The sequence below is a fragment of the Phytophthora ramorum genome, assembly GCF_020800215.1.
Source record: "Phytophthora ramorum isolate Pr-102 chromosome Unknown Phyram_PR-102_s0002, whole genome shotgun sequence".
Classification (NCBI taxonomy): Eukaryota; Oomycota; class Peronosporomycetes; order Peronosporales; family Peronosporaceae; genus Phytophthora; species Phytophthora ramorum.
In genome coordinates this window covers 657513-675910 of record NW_027150648.1, presented here as the reverse complement: position 1 = coordinate 675910, position 18398 = coordinate 657513, and the positions used below count along the sequence as shown (strand labels likewise).

The 18398-nt window shown below is 54.7% G+C and overlaps 5 protein-coding genes across 5 annotated transcripts; 1 reads left to right on the top strand and 4 right to left on the bottom strand.

Annotated features, from left to right (window-relative positions):
- Positions 1 to 6441: 6441 nt before the first annotated feature.
- Positions 6442 to 7929, bottom strand: KRP23_1708 (uncharacterized protein; the record flags this gene model as incomplete). The annotated part of the gene is made up of 1 exon (XM_067886368.1): positions 6442 to 7929. The coding sequence occupies one exon, from the start codon at positions 7927 to 7929 to the stop codon at positions 6442 to 6444; it is 1488 nt and encodes a 495-aa protein (XP_067749041.1).
- A 2250-nt stretch (positions 7930 to 10179) lies between these two features.
- KRP23_1707 (Tyrosinase P) lies at positions 10180 to 11835 on the bottom strand (the record flags this gene model as incomplete). The annotated part of the gene is made up of 2 exons (XM_067886367.1): positions 10180 to 11069; positions 11139 to 11835. 2 exons carry the CDS (start codon positions 11833 to 11835, stop codon positions 10180 to 10182), a joined length of 1587 nt encoding a protein of 528 aa, XP_067749040.1.
- A 228-nt stretch (positions 11836 to 12063) lies between these two features.
- KRP23_1706 (Tyrosinase) lies at positions 12064 to 13736 on the bottom strand (the record flags this gene model as incomplete). The annotated part of the gene is made up of 2 exons (XM_067886365.1): positions 12064 to 12986; positions 13046 to 13736. The coding sequence occupies 2 exons, from the start codon at positions 13734 to 13736 to the stop codon at positions 12064 to 12066; spliced, it is 1614 nt and encodes a 537-aa protein (XP_067749039.1).
- An 863-nt stretch (positions 13737 to 14599) lies between these two features.
- Positions 14600 to 14956, top strand: KRP23_1705 (54S ribosomal protein L24, mitochondrial; the record flags this gene model as incomplete). The annotated part of the gene is made up of 1 exon (XM_067886364.1): positions 14600 to 14956. The coding sequence occupies one exon, from the start codon at positions 14600 to 14602 to the stop codon at positions 14954 to 14956; it is 357 nt and encodes a 118-aa protein (XP_067749038.1).
- Positions 14957 to 15083: 127 nt separating this feature from the next.
- On the bottom strand, positions 15084 to 17267 carry KRP23_1704 (Anti-sigma-I factor RsgI2; the record flags this gene model as incomplete). The annotated part of the gene is made up of 1 exon (XM_067886363.1): positions 15084 to 17267. The coding sequence occupies one exon, from the start codon at positions 17265 to 17267 to the stop codon at positions 15084 to 15086; it is 2184 nt and encodes a 727-aa protein (XP_067749037.1).
- Positions 17268 to 18398: the final 1131 nt, after the last annotated feature.

The following is an 18398-nucleotide window of genomic DNA, read 5'->3' as shown; positions in this document are numbered from 1 at the left end:
AGTCGCGTGTCATTTGGAAGGGGACGTGTCATCTGTAAATCGGTCAGGCGGGACCTGGAACCTGAACTTCAGGCTGCAGAACGGCGATGTAGACATGTGGCGTCATGAGCAATCGATCAATTCATTCAACAAACATCGTACGCGTTCACATGATTCCTACACTTGGCTCTTGCTCGACGACTGCACACTACGGTCGCTTCGGAAGCCGTCCTGAATCTCAGCGATGGTCATGTCGGACGTCTCGGGCACCATGAAGTAGATGAAGGTGATCGACAGTAGTGTCGATGCCAGGAACGGCGTGAAGCTGTAGTTCGTGATCGCCTCCTCGACGTACGGGAAGCCGACGCCCACGATGAGGGAGCAGATCCACTTCATCGTGATGCAGATACCCACAGCAGCACCGCGGGCCGAGTCCGCGAACAATTCAGCGACAATCGGCCAGAGAAGAGGGCCAATGCTCAGATCGTAGCCCACCACGAAGAGACCGAGAAACACAATAGACAGCCAGCCGACGCTGTACACCAGCGAGAACGTCATGCCAATGCAGCACAGCACCATGAGAGAAATACCGGAGATTAGCATCGTGCGCTTACGCATGATCTTCGTCAACGCAGCGGCGATCGGCACGGGAACGACGTTCAGGATGTCGATGATCATGAGACCAACACGGGAATCGGAGATGCCAGCGTCCTTGAGGATCGACGACGAGTAGAAGAACACAGCATTAATACCCACCAACTGGTTGATGCACGTCAATCCCAGCGCGATGATCAGCGGCTTGCGGAACTTTTTGTTGGTCAGGATCGTCCAGTTGGTTTCCGTGTTGACCTTGTCGGACGCACCGCTCAGCATGGACGGCAGCTTGGACCTGCGGTCGTTCGACTGGATCCAGCCCATCATAACGTTGACGTTCTCCTTGCCGTACAGCCTACCCAGTTCCTTTTCAGCCTCTTCATCCTTCCCATTCGCAACCAGCCACACTGGACTCTCCACCATGAAGAAGAACGACATGACCACGAACGCAGCAGCGAACACGATCGGCATACCAGCGATCCAACGGAAACCCGACGTCGTGTTCCAGTACCAGAACGTCGTGGCCACACCGAAGATGCCGAGCGTCGCGGCCAAGTGCGTGTTGGTGCCCAGCGCGTGGCGGTTGTGCGGCGTCGAGATCTCGTTCAGGAACGTGTTCACCACGGCCATAGCCACGCCGTTCGCCACGCCCGTCACGAAGCGGCCCGCCGCGAACCACGTCGGGTTGTTGGCCACCACTTGGACCACCGAGCCCAGCACCATGAGGATCGCGTTGAAACGCAGCGTCGTGCGACGCCCCCACTTGTTGGACGGGAACCCCGACAGCAGACTGCCGAACATGCCGCCCACGATCCACGCGTTGACCAAGAGCGTCCACGTCGTCTTGGTGTGGCCCGGGAACATGAGGCACGTGCCGTCCTCGACCGGTCGCGCGTTGCAGTCATCCGTGTTGCTGAAGGTGCTGAGGTTGACCTGCGAGTTGGACCAGCCGTAGTGGAAAGCCTCGAGCATGGCGATGGCCACGGACGAGTACACGATCCACGTCGGCCGGAGCGACCGCTCCTCAATGTTGAGCAGGAATCCGTCGTCGTGGGGGACGGCCGGTGGCGTCTGGACGACGGCGTATCCGTTGCGAGGAGACTCGTGCGGCGCCATCAGTCAAACTTGGTTGTGCGTCTGGAGTCGTGAGCAAATGCCAAAGTGAGCGTCTCTCACTAGAGTGCGATGGTCTCTAGTCGTGTACGTGTACGTGTACATGCGCCATACCGTCGGGAAAGGCTCGCGAAGGCAGTGGGCGATCTGACATGCTCCAATCTCGCAAGCTCCCATCGTTCTTGCGCAACGCCAGTGCGTCTGGGCGGTTAATTCTTGACAGGCATGCATTGCAGGTCGTAGTCGCGCTTTGCGAGCCCAGGAAGCCTGCAACCACACATCAACCAACTTCAACTTCAGAATTGCGCCCGGCTGCTGTTCGGTACGTCCGGCTCAAAATGAATGGCAAAAGGGGCAACGGACCCTTTTCTTTCAGGTTCAATTTGGCCTGGCTCATTGTTACCTGTAGACGCCAAAGTTTGGTGTCGTTCACCTTTTGGCTTGGAACTATGAAATGAAAGCAGTAAGTCGTCAACAACGATAGTGCGGCCATGATGTAGAGAGACGTCCTCGCTACAACTGTGAAGAAAATCAGCAAGACTCTTTGCTAAATGCATAAATGGCTTTGCAAACGTGTGACCATGGATTTGGCTCTCCATTCATGTGCTGTCCACTAATCTCATTCCGTGACACGAACTGCAGGCGCACATCGGTGCGGGTGTTGCTTTGCAGCAGAAAACGGTATCTTGGTCTCCTCCTTGGGTACAGTAATGCACGGGAGCGAGATTCTTGTTTGGCAAATGCAGCTCCAGATGCTCCTCGCTGGATGTCAATGCTGTTCTTTTCATACAAAATCGACACCGTCTTTTGTGGACCGTAACCGCGAAGTCGTATACACCGGGAACAGAAGTCACTTGTTAATCAGGTTAGTTTTCTGTGTTGTAGGAACCTGTGATAGCCACCGGAAACGAAGCGAAACCTGTCGTTCCTTCCACTTTAAGTATACTTCAAACGGACGAAGTGCATTTCAAAAATAAAAAAAACATTGCACCGCGCCACTCCTGTCAATCCGCCAATAGAGAACGGAATATCGCAGGTATGTCAACGAAGTCCCCGCTTCTGATCCTGTCAACCCACCAGTGGAGAAGGACAACCACAACACAATTCACTTCACAGCCGCTTTTGGCATTCTTCGTAACGTGGCTCAAATGTCTAGGGTGGCCAACTCCAACTCCGACTCCGACTCCGATGGGGTGACGGCATTCGCCACGCAGCCTGCGACAAGCTATCGCTATGTGATGATGTCTCAAGCGTGAACAGATGAACATTAGGATGGAAGATCTCTCCAGTAAAAGCAATGGTAAGTGGCGACGCTGTCGTTTGGCAATAAGCATTGTGATAACTTTTTCGAATTTTCACGTTCGATAGGCAAACAGGGTTCTGAACAAAGAAGACTACGTGACAACTGCGAACGCCTTCGTTGATGCGTCGGCTGCAGGACTACATCTCGGTACGCCGATCTATCCATAGAGAGAAAGAGAACCCAAGGTGGTGACGAGACGAACAACTTCACATGCTAAACAAGTCGATTTCTCGCTTTCACAATATGTAGACACTTGCGTCACCCAGCAACGACTGCAAGCTACGCTGGTTTGACTTTCACTCACCTGTTTACTGCTGACTCTTGACCGAGTGCAGGTTCTCGTCGCCACGGAAGCCGCTCTGGATCTCGGCGATCGTCAAGTCCGACGTCTCCGGCACCATGAAGTAGATGAAGACGATCGAGAGGATGGTCGTGGCCAGGAACGGCGTGAAGCTGTAGTCGGTGATGGCGTCTTGAATGTACGGGAAGGCAATGCCGATAATGAGTGCGCACACCCACTTCAAGAAGACGCAAATGCCCACTGCGCCACCCCGCGCCGAGTCCGGGAAGAACTCGGCGATCATCGGCCAGAGCAGCGGACCGATGCTCACGTCGTAGCCGACCACGTAAATACCGAGCATCGTAACGGAGAGCCAACCGACTCCGTAGACCATAGAGAGCGTCATGCCGATGCAACAGACCGACATGAGCGCAATGCCCCAGAGCAGCATGGCGCGCTTTGGCAGGAACTGCGTGGCGTAGGCTGCGATAGGCACCGGCACGACGTTGAGGATGTCGATGATGGCCACGCCCAGGCGAGCGTCCGCGATACCGGCTTCTGTCAGGATCGACGACGAGTACCAGAAGACGGCGTTGATGCCCACGAGCTGGTTGATGCACGTGAGACCGAGCGCCACTACGAGCTGCTTGCGGAACTTTGGTTTGGCCAGGATCGTCCATGGGCTCTCGGCCTCCATCTGCACCGACTCTCCGCTGACTGTCGACGGCAGCTTGGTGCGGTGGTCACGCGCCTGGATCCAGCTCATCATGGCTTCGACGTGCTCCTTGCCGTACAGACGAGCGAGCTCCCTCTCAGCCTCGTCCTCCCGGCCCTTGGCAACGAGCCACACGGGACTCTCAACCATGAAGAAGTACGAGCACACGAGGTAGCCGGCGGCCAGCACGATGGGGACTCCGGCAATCCAGCGGAAACCCGACGTCGTGTTCCAGTACCAGAACGTCGTGGCCACGCCTAAGATGCCGAGCGTCGCAGCCAAGTGCGTGTTGGTGCCGAGGGCGTGGCGGTTGTGCGGCGTCGAGATCTCGCTCAGGAACGTGTTCACCACGGCCATAGCGATCCCGTTGGCGATGCCGGCGACGAATCGGCCGACTCCGAACCACGCCGCGGTGGGCGCCAGAATCTGGATCACCGAGGCCAGGACCATGACGATAGTGTTGAAGCGCAGGGTCATCCGACGTCCGTACTTGTTGGACGGGATACCCGACAAGAAGCTCCCGATCATGCCTCCGACGAGCCATGCGTTCGACAGCAGCGTCCACGTCGTCTTGGTATGGCCCGGGAACATGATGCACGTGTCTTCCTCAATTGGGCGGGCAGCACAGTCCTCCACGTTGTGGAACTTGTGCAGGTTGATCTGGTGACTCGACCAACCGTAGTGGAAGGCCTCGAGCATGGCGATGCCGGCCGACGTGTAGACGATCCACTTGGCGCCGATAGCTCGTCCTTCGATGGTTGAGACGGCGTCGTTGGCGTTGTCCGTGGCCGGGGACATGGCGATGGCGTAGTCTGGCCCATGGTTGGGGTCGGGAGAGCGAGGCATCTTGGTTGCTTGCGGACGGAGACTGGCGAGCTTGGATTGGAAGACCGCGTCGGCACTGGAAGGCGAATTCGAAAGTGAGAACCGATCTCGCGAGTGCACTGCCAACCGCGAGCAAGTGGACGGTAGGGCGGGATTAAAAACATGCAGGCCTTGGTGCTCAGCCAACCCAGTCTTTGCCAGCAGCCTTCAATGAAGCAGGTGCAAGGACTTGGCTGCGTTGGCAGGCCACGGTATCATGAGCGTGCTGATCTTGCGGTTGTCCTGTCCTCGGGTCAGTCGCTCGGCAACAGTGCCTCATACTTTGCACGTCTGCCAAAACCGCTTCTTGGATCTTTTACTAAAGCCAAGACTAACTTTAATTGGGATATTAAAATTAACCAGAGAAATTAATTAGCGATCTACCTGTGCAAGCGGTAAGACCGAGGTCTTCAATGATCGACGCTAGAAAAGGGCCCGCAAAGACCGGCTCAGGCCGCACGGCTCAGCCCGGGGGGATGGGAATGGAGTCCTTTACCTCCAGGTTGCTTTTGGTTTGCGAGACGGAATGTGGGTGTATGAGCCGAGAGATAAACAGTTTTCGAGCTGTCTTTCAGCCCGATGCAGCCTATTGCGATCGTTCGCAGATACAAACCACGAAACCGAGAACTCGTTGCTCTGATGCTACGCACATTGCAATGGAACCTGCTTCTCCTTGCACCACAGTCTTCGAAAACTATCGCCGATCAGCTTCAACTACACATCAATTGGTGGCTCAGCTACATACTAAGAGCCAAAAATGACGTAGTACACTCGACTAAACGATACAAGCCCCAGGCATCGGGGACATCTGTGTCCACTCATCATGTCTGCTCGAGGCTTGAGCCAGGCTTAACTTCAACGCGTTGACGTGCAAGGATAGTTCCAGAAAGGCAAGTTCAAGGATGGAGTTCCAGACCGCCGAAATGCATCTTTCTTGAACTTTTAGCACCTGGAAACCTCATGACGATGGTGACCGACGTCATCGAGTTCGACATGAGGTCTCCAGTCGCTCCTTGAAGTCTGCCACCTGGAACTCGAGCCCTAAACGAAGGAGCGAGTGTATTCTAGGGCCAGCTTTAGGCATTAAGGATGACTTTGTGCTTGTCTCTACCTATGACTGTACTGTTCATGGCTAGTTGGTGCTCGAACTGCGATGGTGACGACAAACCTGGATCTGCTGCTTACCGGTATGCTTTTTTGTTGTTGCGTCTACTTCATGCAATTGTGAACTGCTAAGTGTTATTCATGATCGAAGGGGGGGTACGTGCCTTACTGCCATGATCTGCAATATACAAATGAAGCTTGCAGCACAATTCGTACAGCTAGCATAGACTTCAATCAGATAGAAGAGCAGCCACTTCAACGACATCCGATTAAGAATTACCGATACTTCGCATGAAGAAATGCTACGGTAGAGCTAGTGCATTCTTCTTGCTGCCGAGAGCTGAATCTTTTTCATTACCTTTGGCTCGGAGCAGCACGCTGGAAAGCATTCACTTCACTTGTATTACATATATTTGGCTGGGAGAAACCGGCTTGAATCACACACAATACATCTCTCAACCTGCGTTTGCGGCAGCTTCGGCACTGACATTAAAGTACGGCGCTTGAATCCCTTGCAGCACGTTTCGGAGGTCGCGCAGGCTCGGATGTGAATGTGCCAGCAGCATCGCTGCTACTCAAAGCTCTTTTCGGCGCTTGACGCGTTGATATTTTTCGTCTGCCACTGCGACCATCCACGTCATGACTCCCGGTCACATCCGAGCCTTGAGATTCAGAGTCACTTTGTACGACGGGAGGCGATTGCTGCTGAGCCAGCGACTTCCACCTTTCGTCTTCATTTTTCAACCGGGCCACCTCCTCTGACAAAGCACTCACCCCCTCAGCCAGACTCGTCTGCGACTTTTGCAGAGTCAACACCTTGGCCTCTGCCTCTCTTGCCTTCTTGTGCGCTTTATTCAACTCGGCGATGTACAGTTGATTTTGCTCGTGCAACTTGGTATTCTGCGTGTAAAGTGCCAAGTTCTGCTCCTCCAGGCGACGCACTCGCAGTTTAAAGCTGCCGCTGGACACCTCGCCGGTGTTGCGCAAACTGTGGAGTGAATTTGCTTGATTGCCTCCATGACGAGTCCATTGTTCAGCACCCACAACTTCTCGGTTGACTCCACTACGTCCACGAAGGGTAAAACCTGCAGCAATAGACTGCGAAGGCAGACGGACACCTTCAGTTCCTAATTCCTGACTTCTCGTAACTTCGGTAGCCAATTGTTCCTGTTCGTTGGATGCTGTAGCAGCACTGGTAGATCCGCTTTGATCTTCAATCCTGGTGGACGCCGCTTGCTGTGGTGCAGTCACAAAACTGTCGTCGGTCTTGAGTTTGGTCAGTAAATTGTTGACGTCGCTCCTGGTCACGCGCTTGGCCGGCTCCTTCTCGGTGATATATTTGCGGATCTCCCGCTGCTTCACCCCCGCCTTCCGAAGAGCATTCACCGCCTCCAGCACCACGGGGTCTTGCACCCGTCGATTTCTCGGATACGTTTTGAAGGTTTCTGCGTCCAGCGGATGGTTGTGGATGGGCGTATGCTGCGTCACCACCACTTGCCACTCACTCACCTGGGAGCAGTCACGCTGAAGTCTCTTCTGAGCCAGGACGTTCATCCTGGCGGGACACTGCATCGGGCGAAATTGCTGTCTGGGCCGGAGTCCTCGACTGCGACTGCGGGGTTTGCCCCCGTGAGTGCAGATCATCGTCTTGGCGTAGAAGCCGATTTCTGTCGGGATGGCGTGTCTGGAGTTGGACATGTTGGCAGTTGACTCGGAATGGGTGTCCTTTGAGGCCGCAAGGCGCCGGTTTCGGGTGGCCACCGACGTGGAAGACTTGCAGATGTACAGCTGGAAGGTCTGGCGCTGGTACTCGTCCAAATAGGCCGAGAAGGCATCCCAATTGGGGAATGTGGTGGTAGCCATTCGAAGTGCCTCCACGACGGACGGAACTTGGTCTGGGGAGGCATTTGGGGCTGGGGCCTTGGGAGTCGATGGGGTGGAGGAGGGCTCCGCTCCGTCGTGGGTGGAAGGAGGCATCGGTGGGGAAGCGCTCAGCTGCCACCTACTGGTCCTGGGCACTAGCTGGAGAAAAAGGGAGTGGCACTAAACGGACTGGTCCTGGGCACTAACCGAGTATATGCACTAAACTGACAGACTACGTTAAGTCTTGTACCATGTCTAAATGTCCACCCCCTTGTCGTATGGTAGAGCAACCTTTCCCATAGAGTTAAAATCTTTCACTTGAATGAGAAATTCCCGACATTCTCTTCGTCAGAACGTTTATTATGGCGAGTGGTACAACAATTACAATTGTTTAGCACGGGTATTGACGAATTCACGACACGGTTGTGCGGTGAGAAGTGTGCAGACTACAGAGTAATACTTTGAAGTACTATGGTGCTTTTGTACCAACAGTGCGATTAGAGACTAAGTGTTCGATGGCTTTCTTGCATAATTGAAACCAGTCTCCTGAGGTCTGTGTCAACTTCAATTTCTAGCTCGTCAATTCTTATGAACGTTCATGATGAGATTGATACTTCTGGTCTACCCTCCGATGTATGGTAGATGATTCCATCAACCTCTCTCCCTAGTGAACAGTGAGGCCACAAGAAAATCCGACACCAGCCAATGAAGGCCTCTGATCTCTTGCTATTCCCAACTCTGGTTCAGTGGATTTTCACTAAACGGCTTCCAAGTTCCTGTGGTAGCCTTCCCCACGTGGTTATCTTGATAAATGAGTTTCTTGTCGACGTTTCTTGTCGACGTCTTAGACCAGAAGGCACCCATCGAAACTTGTAGATGTGGTGCGTCTGTCGAGTATCTCGACTTTTTCCTGGCGCACACTGCCCCAAATTGGAGGGAAGCAGTCGAAGCAGCAGCAACAGGTGGGCATTTGCATGTGTGATTGACCTTAGGGTCCTTGGATTGAGGAATTGGACTTTACATATCGTACAACAATTACACGAACGCCTTCCGGTACTAAGTCCAGACCGAAGTAATATGATAGAAAGTGAGACCGCTGATGAATTGATGAATTCGGGTAATAATCCTCACGCTTGGTGTAGCCACGCGCTGCGTGATGCTATCAAGGGTGGCCATGTGGATGTTGCGCAATGGATCTGTGACAATGCACTCGAGAGGTCTCTGAGGATGTTTGCTGGTATGCAGCTTATAACGGAAAGTTAGATATGATCAAGTGGCTCCATGATCACTTCACTGATTACTCCACACATCACCAGCAATGGGTACTGCTGCTAGCCAAGGACTTCTAAATGTAGTGAAGTGGTCGCATCAAAATTGCTCGGAAGGATGTACATGCAATGCAATGGATAGAGCTGCCGAGAATGGCCACCTCGAAGTCGTTCAATGGCTCCATGCGAACAGAGATGAATCTGGATAGCTGTATCTAACCAGCAACACGATGGTATTGCCCGATTGGTAGCCAAACGACCACTTTACGAAGGAAGGTCTTAGACCAGATCGACCAAGCGAAGATTGAGATCATCTCAGCCGCGCGCACTGCTGAACTAAAGCGAAAAGTGCTTGAACTCATGGAAATATGGCAAAACAAAAGTCGATCTCGCCTTGACGTATCGATTATGCTGCAGAAATCATTGGCGCGAGGATACATTAACCTTGTTCGGAATTTGTGGAGCGTCGAACGAAAGCCGAATTGATAAAGTACCCGGAGATAATCTCATCCCAATTGCCGTACAGAAGAGTTGGTGTTACGGATACTTGAGAATACTCGTTTCAACGATGATGGACTCCGCCGTATCGTCCGATATGTTTTTGAGAATATTCCTGAGCCCATAATAAAATGGCTTGACGAAAATCTTACGAACGAAGAAGTTCGTGAATCGTGCTTAGGAGCAAATAAGGAGAAACGCACTGGTATCGAACTGGGCGTCGCCATTGTGCTGGATCTCTGAATGATGAGTATACGCAAGTGAATTGAAATGAATGTTCATCCTGTCGCTTGTTTTCAATAGAACTAGATGGCACTGCAATAAAGGTGTCGTGGCGGAGTTCCTTCAATCCAGGTGTCTAATTGAATTGCGTCACTTGGGAGAGAAGGCATGCGAAACAATGCACTCAGTGAAGTTCAACGTCCATATCTGCGCGCTTCGATCTCTAAGCACGCGTACGCTTGTGCTTTCCCGTGGTGCATCGTCTTCTGGATCATCTCACTGACAGCTAGGGCGAAAACATTATTTCCCTCGCTTCTGCTACAGGTCAAAACTGACGTCGATGCAAGTCGTTCCTACAAGAGATTGCTTTGTTGGTCTAAATAGCTCCATAGTCATTTCCGCGCAACCTGTCTCGTAACGGGCAGGGGACGAATCGACTCGCAATCTCTCTCCACTTAGGGATGGCGATGATGCGCCTCCCAGCCACGAGGTCGTCGATGATGCTGAAGCAGCGTGTGTGTTCTGTGATGCCAAAATTCTCACGGTACAGATACGTAAAGTCTAGCACGGGGCCAATGCATTCGCCGTGGTGCAAGCACGAGATCATCTCCACCTGCTCTCGCGCAGCCTCATCCTCGAACCCGATAATCCTTGCAGCCTCAAACAAAACGATGTTCAAGCGTCGAACCGCGTCATCCTCATCTGTGCTTTCCACGATTTCAGGACACAGCGGTTCGTCTCCTCTTTGGAGAACAGCATTTTTCACCACAGTTCCTTGCTTGTCGTTCGCGAGGAGCGTAGCAGCGTCCGCCGACGAATTGTTGCTCAGCGTATTGGCAGCCGTACAGTTTTCGTAGAGATTGGCCAGCCCGCCACTGATCTCGTACGTGTAGCTGTAGCTCCCCAAATCCTTGGCATCGATGTAGTCGGCATAGGTGTGGGGCAAATCTTTGAAAAACGGGTACAAAGTGTTGTTCGGGTCCTCCCACACGTTCACGTACGTCTTGGAGTCGTTGGCCGAAGTGACGCGCATTGTAATGGAGTCTGTGCCGCTATAGGTGCCACCTGCAACCTTGGCACAGGACGTCCAGAAGCGCGGATCGCTGTTCTTACTCGCTGTAGACAGATAGGCGTTGGCGTCTCCGAGCTGACACTTGAGATAAATGGTCTGCAGCAAGTCAATTAGCCCGTGGTGAGAGTAGAACACTGGATCCACAGGGGCTTGCGTGTACGCCATGATACCGCCCAAAGTGTTGTGCACCGAGTCTTGCGGCAAAATCACAACGACAAACCAGTCAGGCACAACCGACCCACAATCTACAGGGGGTTACGTACTGTGGATTCCTCCCTCGATAGCAGCAGTGACTTTGCCCCACTCGCTGTACGTGAAGAGCTGCTGGTAGACAGAGCTGAACGTGGCATCGGCTGAATAGGTACTCAAATACGGATAAGTGGTGCGGATAATGCAGTTCGCACAGCCCGTGTTGTTCCCGCAGAAGCGTCCGGCCAGGCCTTGATTCACGCACGTCGTCCTGCTCGAGTACGAGATACTGACGTTGTAAACGGTGAGCATCTTCTTGACCCCCAACGTCGTACCGCCAAAATCTCCGATGATAGGGGAGCAACTGTCAATGTTGGAGCAAAGGTTGCTAGCCTGTCTAGCCGTCCCTGATAGATGGTCCCAATAGGGCACTGTGATGCATTCGTACGTCGTGTTGAGGCTGCGCAGCATGTTTTCGTAGCCCAGTAGCAGCATCCGGTGCCAGTAGACGAACAAGCACGACCTGTGCGCTTCCAGCGTATTGGCGTACGTCGTGTGAATCTGCACAAACTTCTGATGGAACCCTCGACTCATTGCAGTCCCCACCGCGTCGATGTACAAATCCTTCTCGGTTTGGTTGTACGCGTCCCAAGACTTGCGAACCCGAGGCGCCCGACAGGAGGTACCAGCGAGTTGTCCATTGGCGGTGAAGACTACGAGCTGCAGCAGAACCACAATCAACCAGAGCGCGCGAGACATCGCCGTCGTCATGGTTCAAATGGCTCTGAAATCCTAGGGGACGAACTGATTGGCACCGCTGACGGTTCGAAAGTGCGATCTTGACAACGAGTCGCACGTGAAAGATCGTTTGGCAAGATCGCGAACATTGCGCTGGTCTGGTCAGATACATTTTAAGTGACAACACGTAAGGCCTTTGAACTCCTCGACATGCATTCCATAATGCACTCATACTACAACTTGGCTGCTAACGTCTACAACCTACGACGTAGTAGTGTAGTCATCGGCGATTTTGACGTTGCCCAGTCCGTTCGCGTACTGGGCGAAGGCCTTCTCAAAAGCCGTCTTCGGCCTCGGTGCGTACTTGGAGCAGGGCAGGAACCGGTTGGTAATGTCCTTCCACTTTGGGATGCCGATCACTCGGTCGCCAGAGTCCAGGTACTGCATGATGGTGTAGCACCGTGGATGGCCATCGACGCCGAAGTTCGTTTTGAAGAGTTGCGTGTAGTCGACGACGCCGCCGAGACAGTCCACTTGATACTGGCACATGGCCATCTCCACCTGCTCCCTGGCTGCGGCTTCCTCGTAGCCGACGATGCGGGCCGACTCGTACAGTGCGATGTTCCAGCGCTTCACCTTCTCGTCGTAGCTCGTTCCTGGCTCAATTACGGGGCAGAGATGCCCCCTTGGGGGCTCCATGATCTCGTCCGCCACTAAAGTCGTGGTCAAATTCAAATCGGTCGAGCTGATCGTGTTGGACGCTTTGCAGTTCTTGTACATGTTGGCCAGCCCTCCGCTGATGGCGTAGGTGTAGCTGTAGTTCCCGAGGTCCTTGGCGTCCACGTAGTCCGCGTACCTGTACGGCAAGTCCTTGAAAAACGGGTACAGGATGTTCTTGGGGTCTTGCCACACGTTCACGATCGTCTTGCCATCGTAAGCGTACCCCCGCATCGTAATGTTATCTGCAGACGTGTAGTACCCTCCAGCTCTTCTTGCACACGTGCTGAACCAGCGCGGGTCACTGCCCTTGGCGTCTGCGGTAAGGAGGACGTTTTCGGCTCCAAGCTGGCACTTGAGGTAGATAACTTGCAGCAAGTCGACCAACCCGTGATGCAGGTAGAAGATGGGGTCTGCTGGAGATTGCAGATACCCCATGACTCCACCCAGAGTGCTGTGGATGATGTCTGATAGGAAGGAAACACAGTTAAAACAAGGTATAGATCTCCCACCTTGGGGCACTTACTGTGGACGCCGTTCTCGACATTTCCCCGGAAGCTGTCGTAGCTGTTGTAGGTGAAGACCTGCTGGTACACAGAGCTGAAGGAAGCCGAGCCTGGGTACGGAGACCCACTGCCTTTTGTGCGCGTGATGCAGCTGGCACACGGCGTGTTGTTGCCGCAGAAGTGCGAAAGCGGGCCTTGGTTGATGCACAGCGTGGACGACGACGTGCCGATAGTCGTGCCGTAGATGTTCAGGCTCTTGGTGACCCCCGTCAAGGTACCCCCGGAGTCTGCAACGAAAGGCGAGCAGTTCTGTAGCGTGGTGCAGTTGCCAGCGCTTAGCCGAGCTTGAGATGAAACGTGGTCCCAGTACGGCAGCGTCAAGCACCGGAACTTGGGGTCCAGACTGCGCAGCATGTTCTCGTAGCCCAGCAGCATCATGCGGTGCCAGTAGATGAACATGCAATTCCGATGGGCATTGTACTCCGACTGCGTCTCCGTGTGCACTTGGATGAACTTCATGTGGTAGCCCTTGTCCATAGCGATCCCCACTGCTTCCAGGTACAAAGCCTTCTCCGACGCATTGTACATCTCCCAGGAACGACGGACGCGAGGGTCCGAGCAGTTGGTGCCCGCTTGTTGGCCATTGGTAGTCGAGATCCCGAAAGCTACCAGCCACAACAAGAACAACGCCTCGAGCTTGAACCGCCCCATTGTCGAAGAGAAGAAGAGCTGAGAAGGCGCGTGATGCCAATCAAGAAGATCCGAGAATGGCAAATATGAACCGTCGGGTGGCGATCCAACGAGCGGCGCGGCTGGAAGGTCGCGAGATCTTGGAGCGGTTTGAAGAGTCGTAGTGGATCCTACATGTGCCAAATCACGAGGTGTGCTGAATGATAGATACTACAGCCACTAAAGCTAATGGAACACCTACAGCGTGCGCGTTCTTGGGAGCGATTTTTTGCATCGGTTTCTATCGAACTGGTTTCGACCTTGCACCTGCAATCGAACGCGAGGAAATACACATTCATACAGTACACTGTACTCCATGACTATCAGTTGACCAATTCGCTGTGCCAGCAGACTCGTCATGCAACCCTTGTTCAAATTAACTACTTGAAATCTGTTTTTCGCCTCACAATTTCCGAGATTTTTTCATTTGCCCAGGACTCCTGGGAACAAGGAGTGAAATGGATCGTTTAGTGATCACCCTCGAGTCATTGCACAACGGCAAACAAGAGTTAGTCTCATGGATGCTGGATAACAATCCGCTCGATTTGGATTCTTCACGGCTCGCCATCCGGGACGCGATTCAACAAAGTCCTCCAAAAGCTAGCAAGGATCTCGAAGCACATGTCCAGGATGTCAACGTTCTCAAGTGGTGTTTCAGTGTTGGAAATCCTTCGAGTTATGTCTTCAATTATCTGATATATACATTTCATCCATAGATAATATCTGGATAAATGTATTATCTGTACAAAAACTATATCCTATCTACAACCGACCTATACACTGCTTACAAATCGCAAGAGTCATCCTACAGTATTCCTCGCATCCACACACTCCCAATACGAACGATGGCGTCTACGATGCGGTTCCTCGAGTCCTTCACGCGCGCAGCCAAGCGCCAGCACGTGTCTGGCCGTGCCCAGCGCGGGCTCTTCGCGGGGCGGGACAAGGCCTTCGGCAACAACGTGTCGTTCTCCAAGCGCCGCACGCGCCGCGCCTGGAAGGTCAACCACCAGTGGAAGGCGCTGTACTCGGAGACGCTGGACGAGAAGGTCGGACTCAACGTGACCACGCACACGCTGCGCTGCGTGGACAAGATCGGCGGCCTGGACAACTACCTGCTGAGCATCAAGGACGAGCGCGAGCTCGGTATCAAGGGGCTCAAGACCCGCGACCGCATCCTGGAGGCCATGGAGGCCCAGTAGATGAGAGGGGAAAGAAAGAGGGTAGGGGGAAAGAGAGAACAGGTTCTTTTACCACGTTTTGGGAGGTACACCTAGTGGTTGTTTTTGATCTCTTTAGGTTACAGACTACAAGACACTTAGCGGAGGACTAGATTTCGCCCTCACTGAGTTCGGACTCTTTCGAGTTGCGGAAGACGACCGAGTCACGGTCGAGCAGGCTGTCGGTCGTGCCGTTGGAAGACCCAGTGGTGTAGCTGTCGGCGGTGCCAAAGCTGTCGGCGGTGGAGAAGCTGAGGCTGTCGTTGTCGATGCTGAGCTCCGTGCCGAAGCGCTCGTGAACGCTGAGGTCGGACGTGTAGCTCTCGTCGACGCTGAACTCACTCAAGCCACTGAGACGGTCGTTGCTATGGTAGCTGTCTTTGCTGTTGGGCTCCGACTTCTCCGACGTGGTGGCGGGGATGGCCGACACGTCGATCAGCTGCGTGCTGATGCGGTAGATGTCCTCTTCCGTGGACGCTACGGACGTGTTGAAGACGGAGAAGTCGCTGCTAGAGCGGTCCGAGCGGTTCGTGTCCCGACCATCTCCTATCGATGTCGCCGACGAAGCGCGCTTGGACGAGCGTCCTTGCGACGCAACGGTCTGCAGCCGCGGGCGCGTGAACTGATCGGACAGGCCTGACGGCGCAAAGGAGCGTTGGCTGGACGAGACGGACGGCGCAATGCTCCCAAGAGAAATCGAGCTCGTGTCCGAGTACACAGAGTTCGAGTTGTAAGCATTCGAAGAGGCCACCGACACTATCGATGGCGTATGATTTCTGCCCGTGAACGAGTCGTACCCGTTGCCGTTGTAGCTGTCCGTGGGTGTATCGATACTCCCACTCGAGCCTGCAGGTCGAGTCCTTCGGTTGAACGCCTGAGCCGCGGAGCCTGCGATCAGATCGGCTGTCTTGGTACGAGGCAGGTTGTTGGACGGGATGGTCACTGCGATCTCGTCCCGCGGGGTGAGCGGGTCGGTGACGAAGATGCCCGACGAAATGCCAGTCTCCCGCGGCACAGTCACGCGGTTCTGCCGGAAGAACGAGTCCAGAGCTCGCCGCTGGGAACTACCGCGCGGTCGTTTGTTGGCTGCTACAGTTCGTACGTGCCGCATGTGCACCAAGAAAATGGAGGCCACCACCGCACACACGGCGCCGGCAATGACGATCGCGAGCTTCCAGCCGCCGAACGAGTCCGCCTTGCCGGAGGAAGTTGAAGCGTTGGTCGGCTCCGATCCAGTGTTACTTGTGTCGGTGTTGGCGCCGGTGTCGGTGTCGCCGTCATCCGAGCTGATCGGGGAAAGAGTGAGCCCGATGGGTACCCCCACACTGTCGCTGGTGGATGTATCGACGCCGCTATCCGCTGACGACTGGGTCGCGCTCGAAGCCGTGCTTGAGGCCGATGTCGAGTCCGATGTCGAGTCCGACGATCCTGTCGTTGAGTCTGAAGCACTGGAAGAGGACGAAGCAACTGGCTGAGCGGTCACTGGTGCTACAGAGGCAACCGTTGTCGGTGTCGGGATGGTAGCTGCCGGAGCATCAGTAGCTGCCGGAGCCGGTGTCGCCACCGGAGCTGCGGTTGGTGCCTCGGTAGCCACTGGAGCTGGTGTCGCCACTGGAGCCGGTGTCGCCACTGGAGCTGCAGTTGGTGCATCGGTAGCCACTGGAGCTGGTGTCGCCACCGGAGCTGCGGTTGGTGCCCCGGTAGCCGCCGGGGCTGGTGTCGCCACCGGAGCTGCGGTTGGTGCTTCGGTAGCCACTGGAGCTGGTGTCGCCACTGGAGCCGGTGTCGCCACTGGAGCTGCGGTTGGTGCCTCGGTAGCCACTGGAGCCGGTGTCGCCACTGGAGCTGCGGTTGGTGCCCCGGTAGCCGCCGGGATTGGTGTCGCCACTGGAGCTGCGGTTGGTGTCGGAGCCTCAGTAGCTGCCGGAGCTGGTGTCGCCACTGGAGCTGCGGTTGGTGCTTCTGTTACCGCCGGTGCCTCGGTGGCCACTGGAGCAGATGTGGCGCTTGCAGGGGCCGCCGGAGCCGCAGCATTCGTAATAGTAGGAGACGCTGTCGTCGCTATGGGAGCTTCCGTCGCCGCCGGGTATGTCGTGGCTGGTGCCTCCGTGGGGCTCTCCGTCGACGCTGAAGACGCCGCACTTGTCCCTCCCGCAGGCACCACCGTCGCCGCGTCCGTCGCCCCCGAATCGGCCGGCATGATCTGCGCTGTCACGGCCGTCTGCATCGCCACTACCAGCAGCGCGAGCGTGACGAAGGACGCCCGCAGGCGAGTCCGTCGCGGCCGCTTCATGATGTATAGTACCTGCCTTCCTAAGTGATGGGGATTACTGCCTGCACAGTTGAGCTCCAAGCACACCAGCGCCAGGGTGCGCGAGATATCCGCCGGTAGGGGATTCAGCAATGTCGGTTCGCACGCGGCTGGGCGTCGTCGGCGACAATGTCCAGTTCCGCCGAGTGCAAGTCACGCTTCGCACTGTGGCTCGAGCAACGGAGACTGACGCTCTTTTCATGCTCCGCCTTGCAAGCGGGAAGCCGGCTGGTGGCTGGTAACATGACGGGGCTCTGCTCTTATGCCTGCATACAGTTCAATATATATACTAGGGGTATACTAACCTTAGCACTGTGCGGCCTGGTCACCAAAGTCGCACATGCTCCTCGGGACCAGCTGGACGAGAGTGTCTTGTTGTCGGTCCTCGGTCTCTCAAGTTTTCGCGTCTCTGCAAACCGCGTTCTGGTCCAAATCTGGGTGCTCGTGCTCGGATGTCAACGCCCGTCAGTGCAAGCGAGACGCGAGGAATTCGAGGCCGCAGGGTCCAAGCCATCGGTTTCGTTCGAGCTCGTTGATGAGAGTTTTGCTCGGTTCTCGGCTGGTTGTCGTCGACTCGAAGGAAGGATAGGTCGCGCGTGCAAGGGGCAACTCACTCGACCGACTGAGCAAAAGCGTTGAGGAACGTCGGACCGACAGGTTTCACCGAAAATGGTTCGTACAGTGGCGAGCGATCAGATCAAAGTTGGCAAGAGAGAGAGGCATCCCGTCACGGTATGGGCCAGTCCCCATCTCAAAGGGAAAGCATGATACATGAACCGTACGGGAGGTATGTATCACATAAGTTCACACTGTGAATCACACAATGTGATACCGGTCAACAATAACGACTGTGGCTACTTCCATGAGTGGTGCCTGAAAAGTAATGCTGAAGGCTCGCCAACGTTTGCTGAACACTTTGTTTCTGTGGCGGCGTGAGTTGACCCGTGTGCCTCAAGTTGACGTTGCTCACGCGTTTGTGTGGCTCCGAGATCCAAGATCGAAGTTTTGTGTGGAGTTACTACTTTCGATGCAACGGGTTGAGAACAATGCTCGAAAGGCTGGCCTTGTTGGTTGGTTACCTGTCCTTGTGGAAGTAACTTACACGGATGGGGC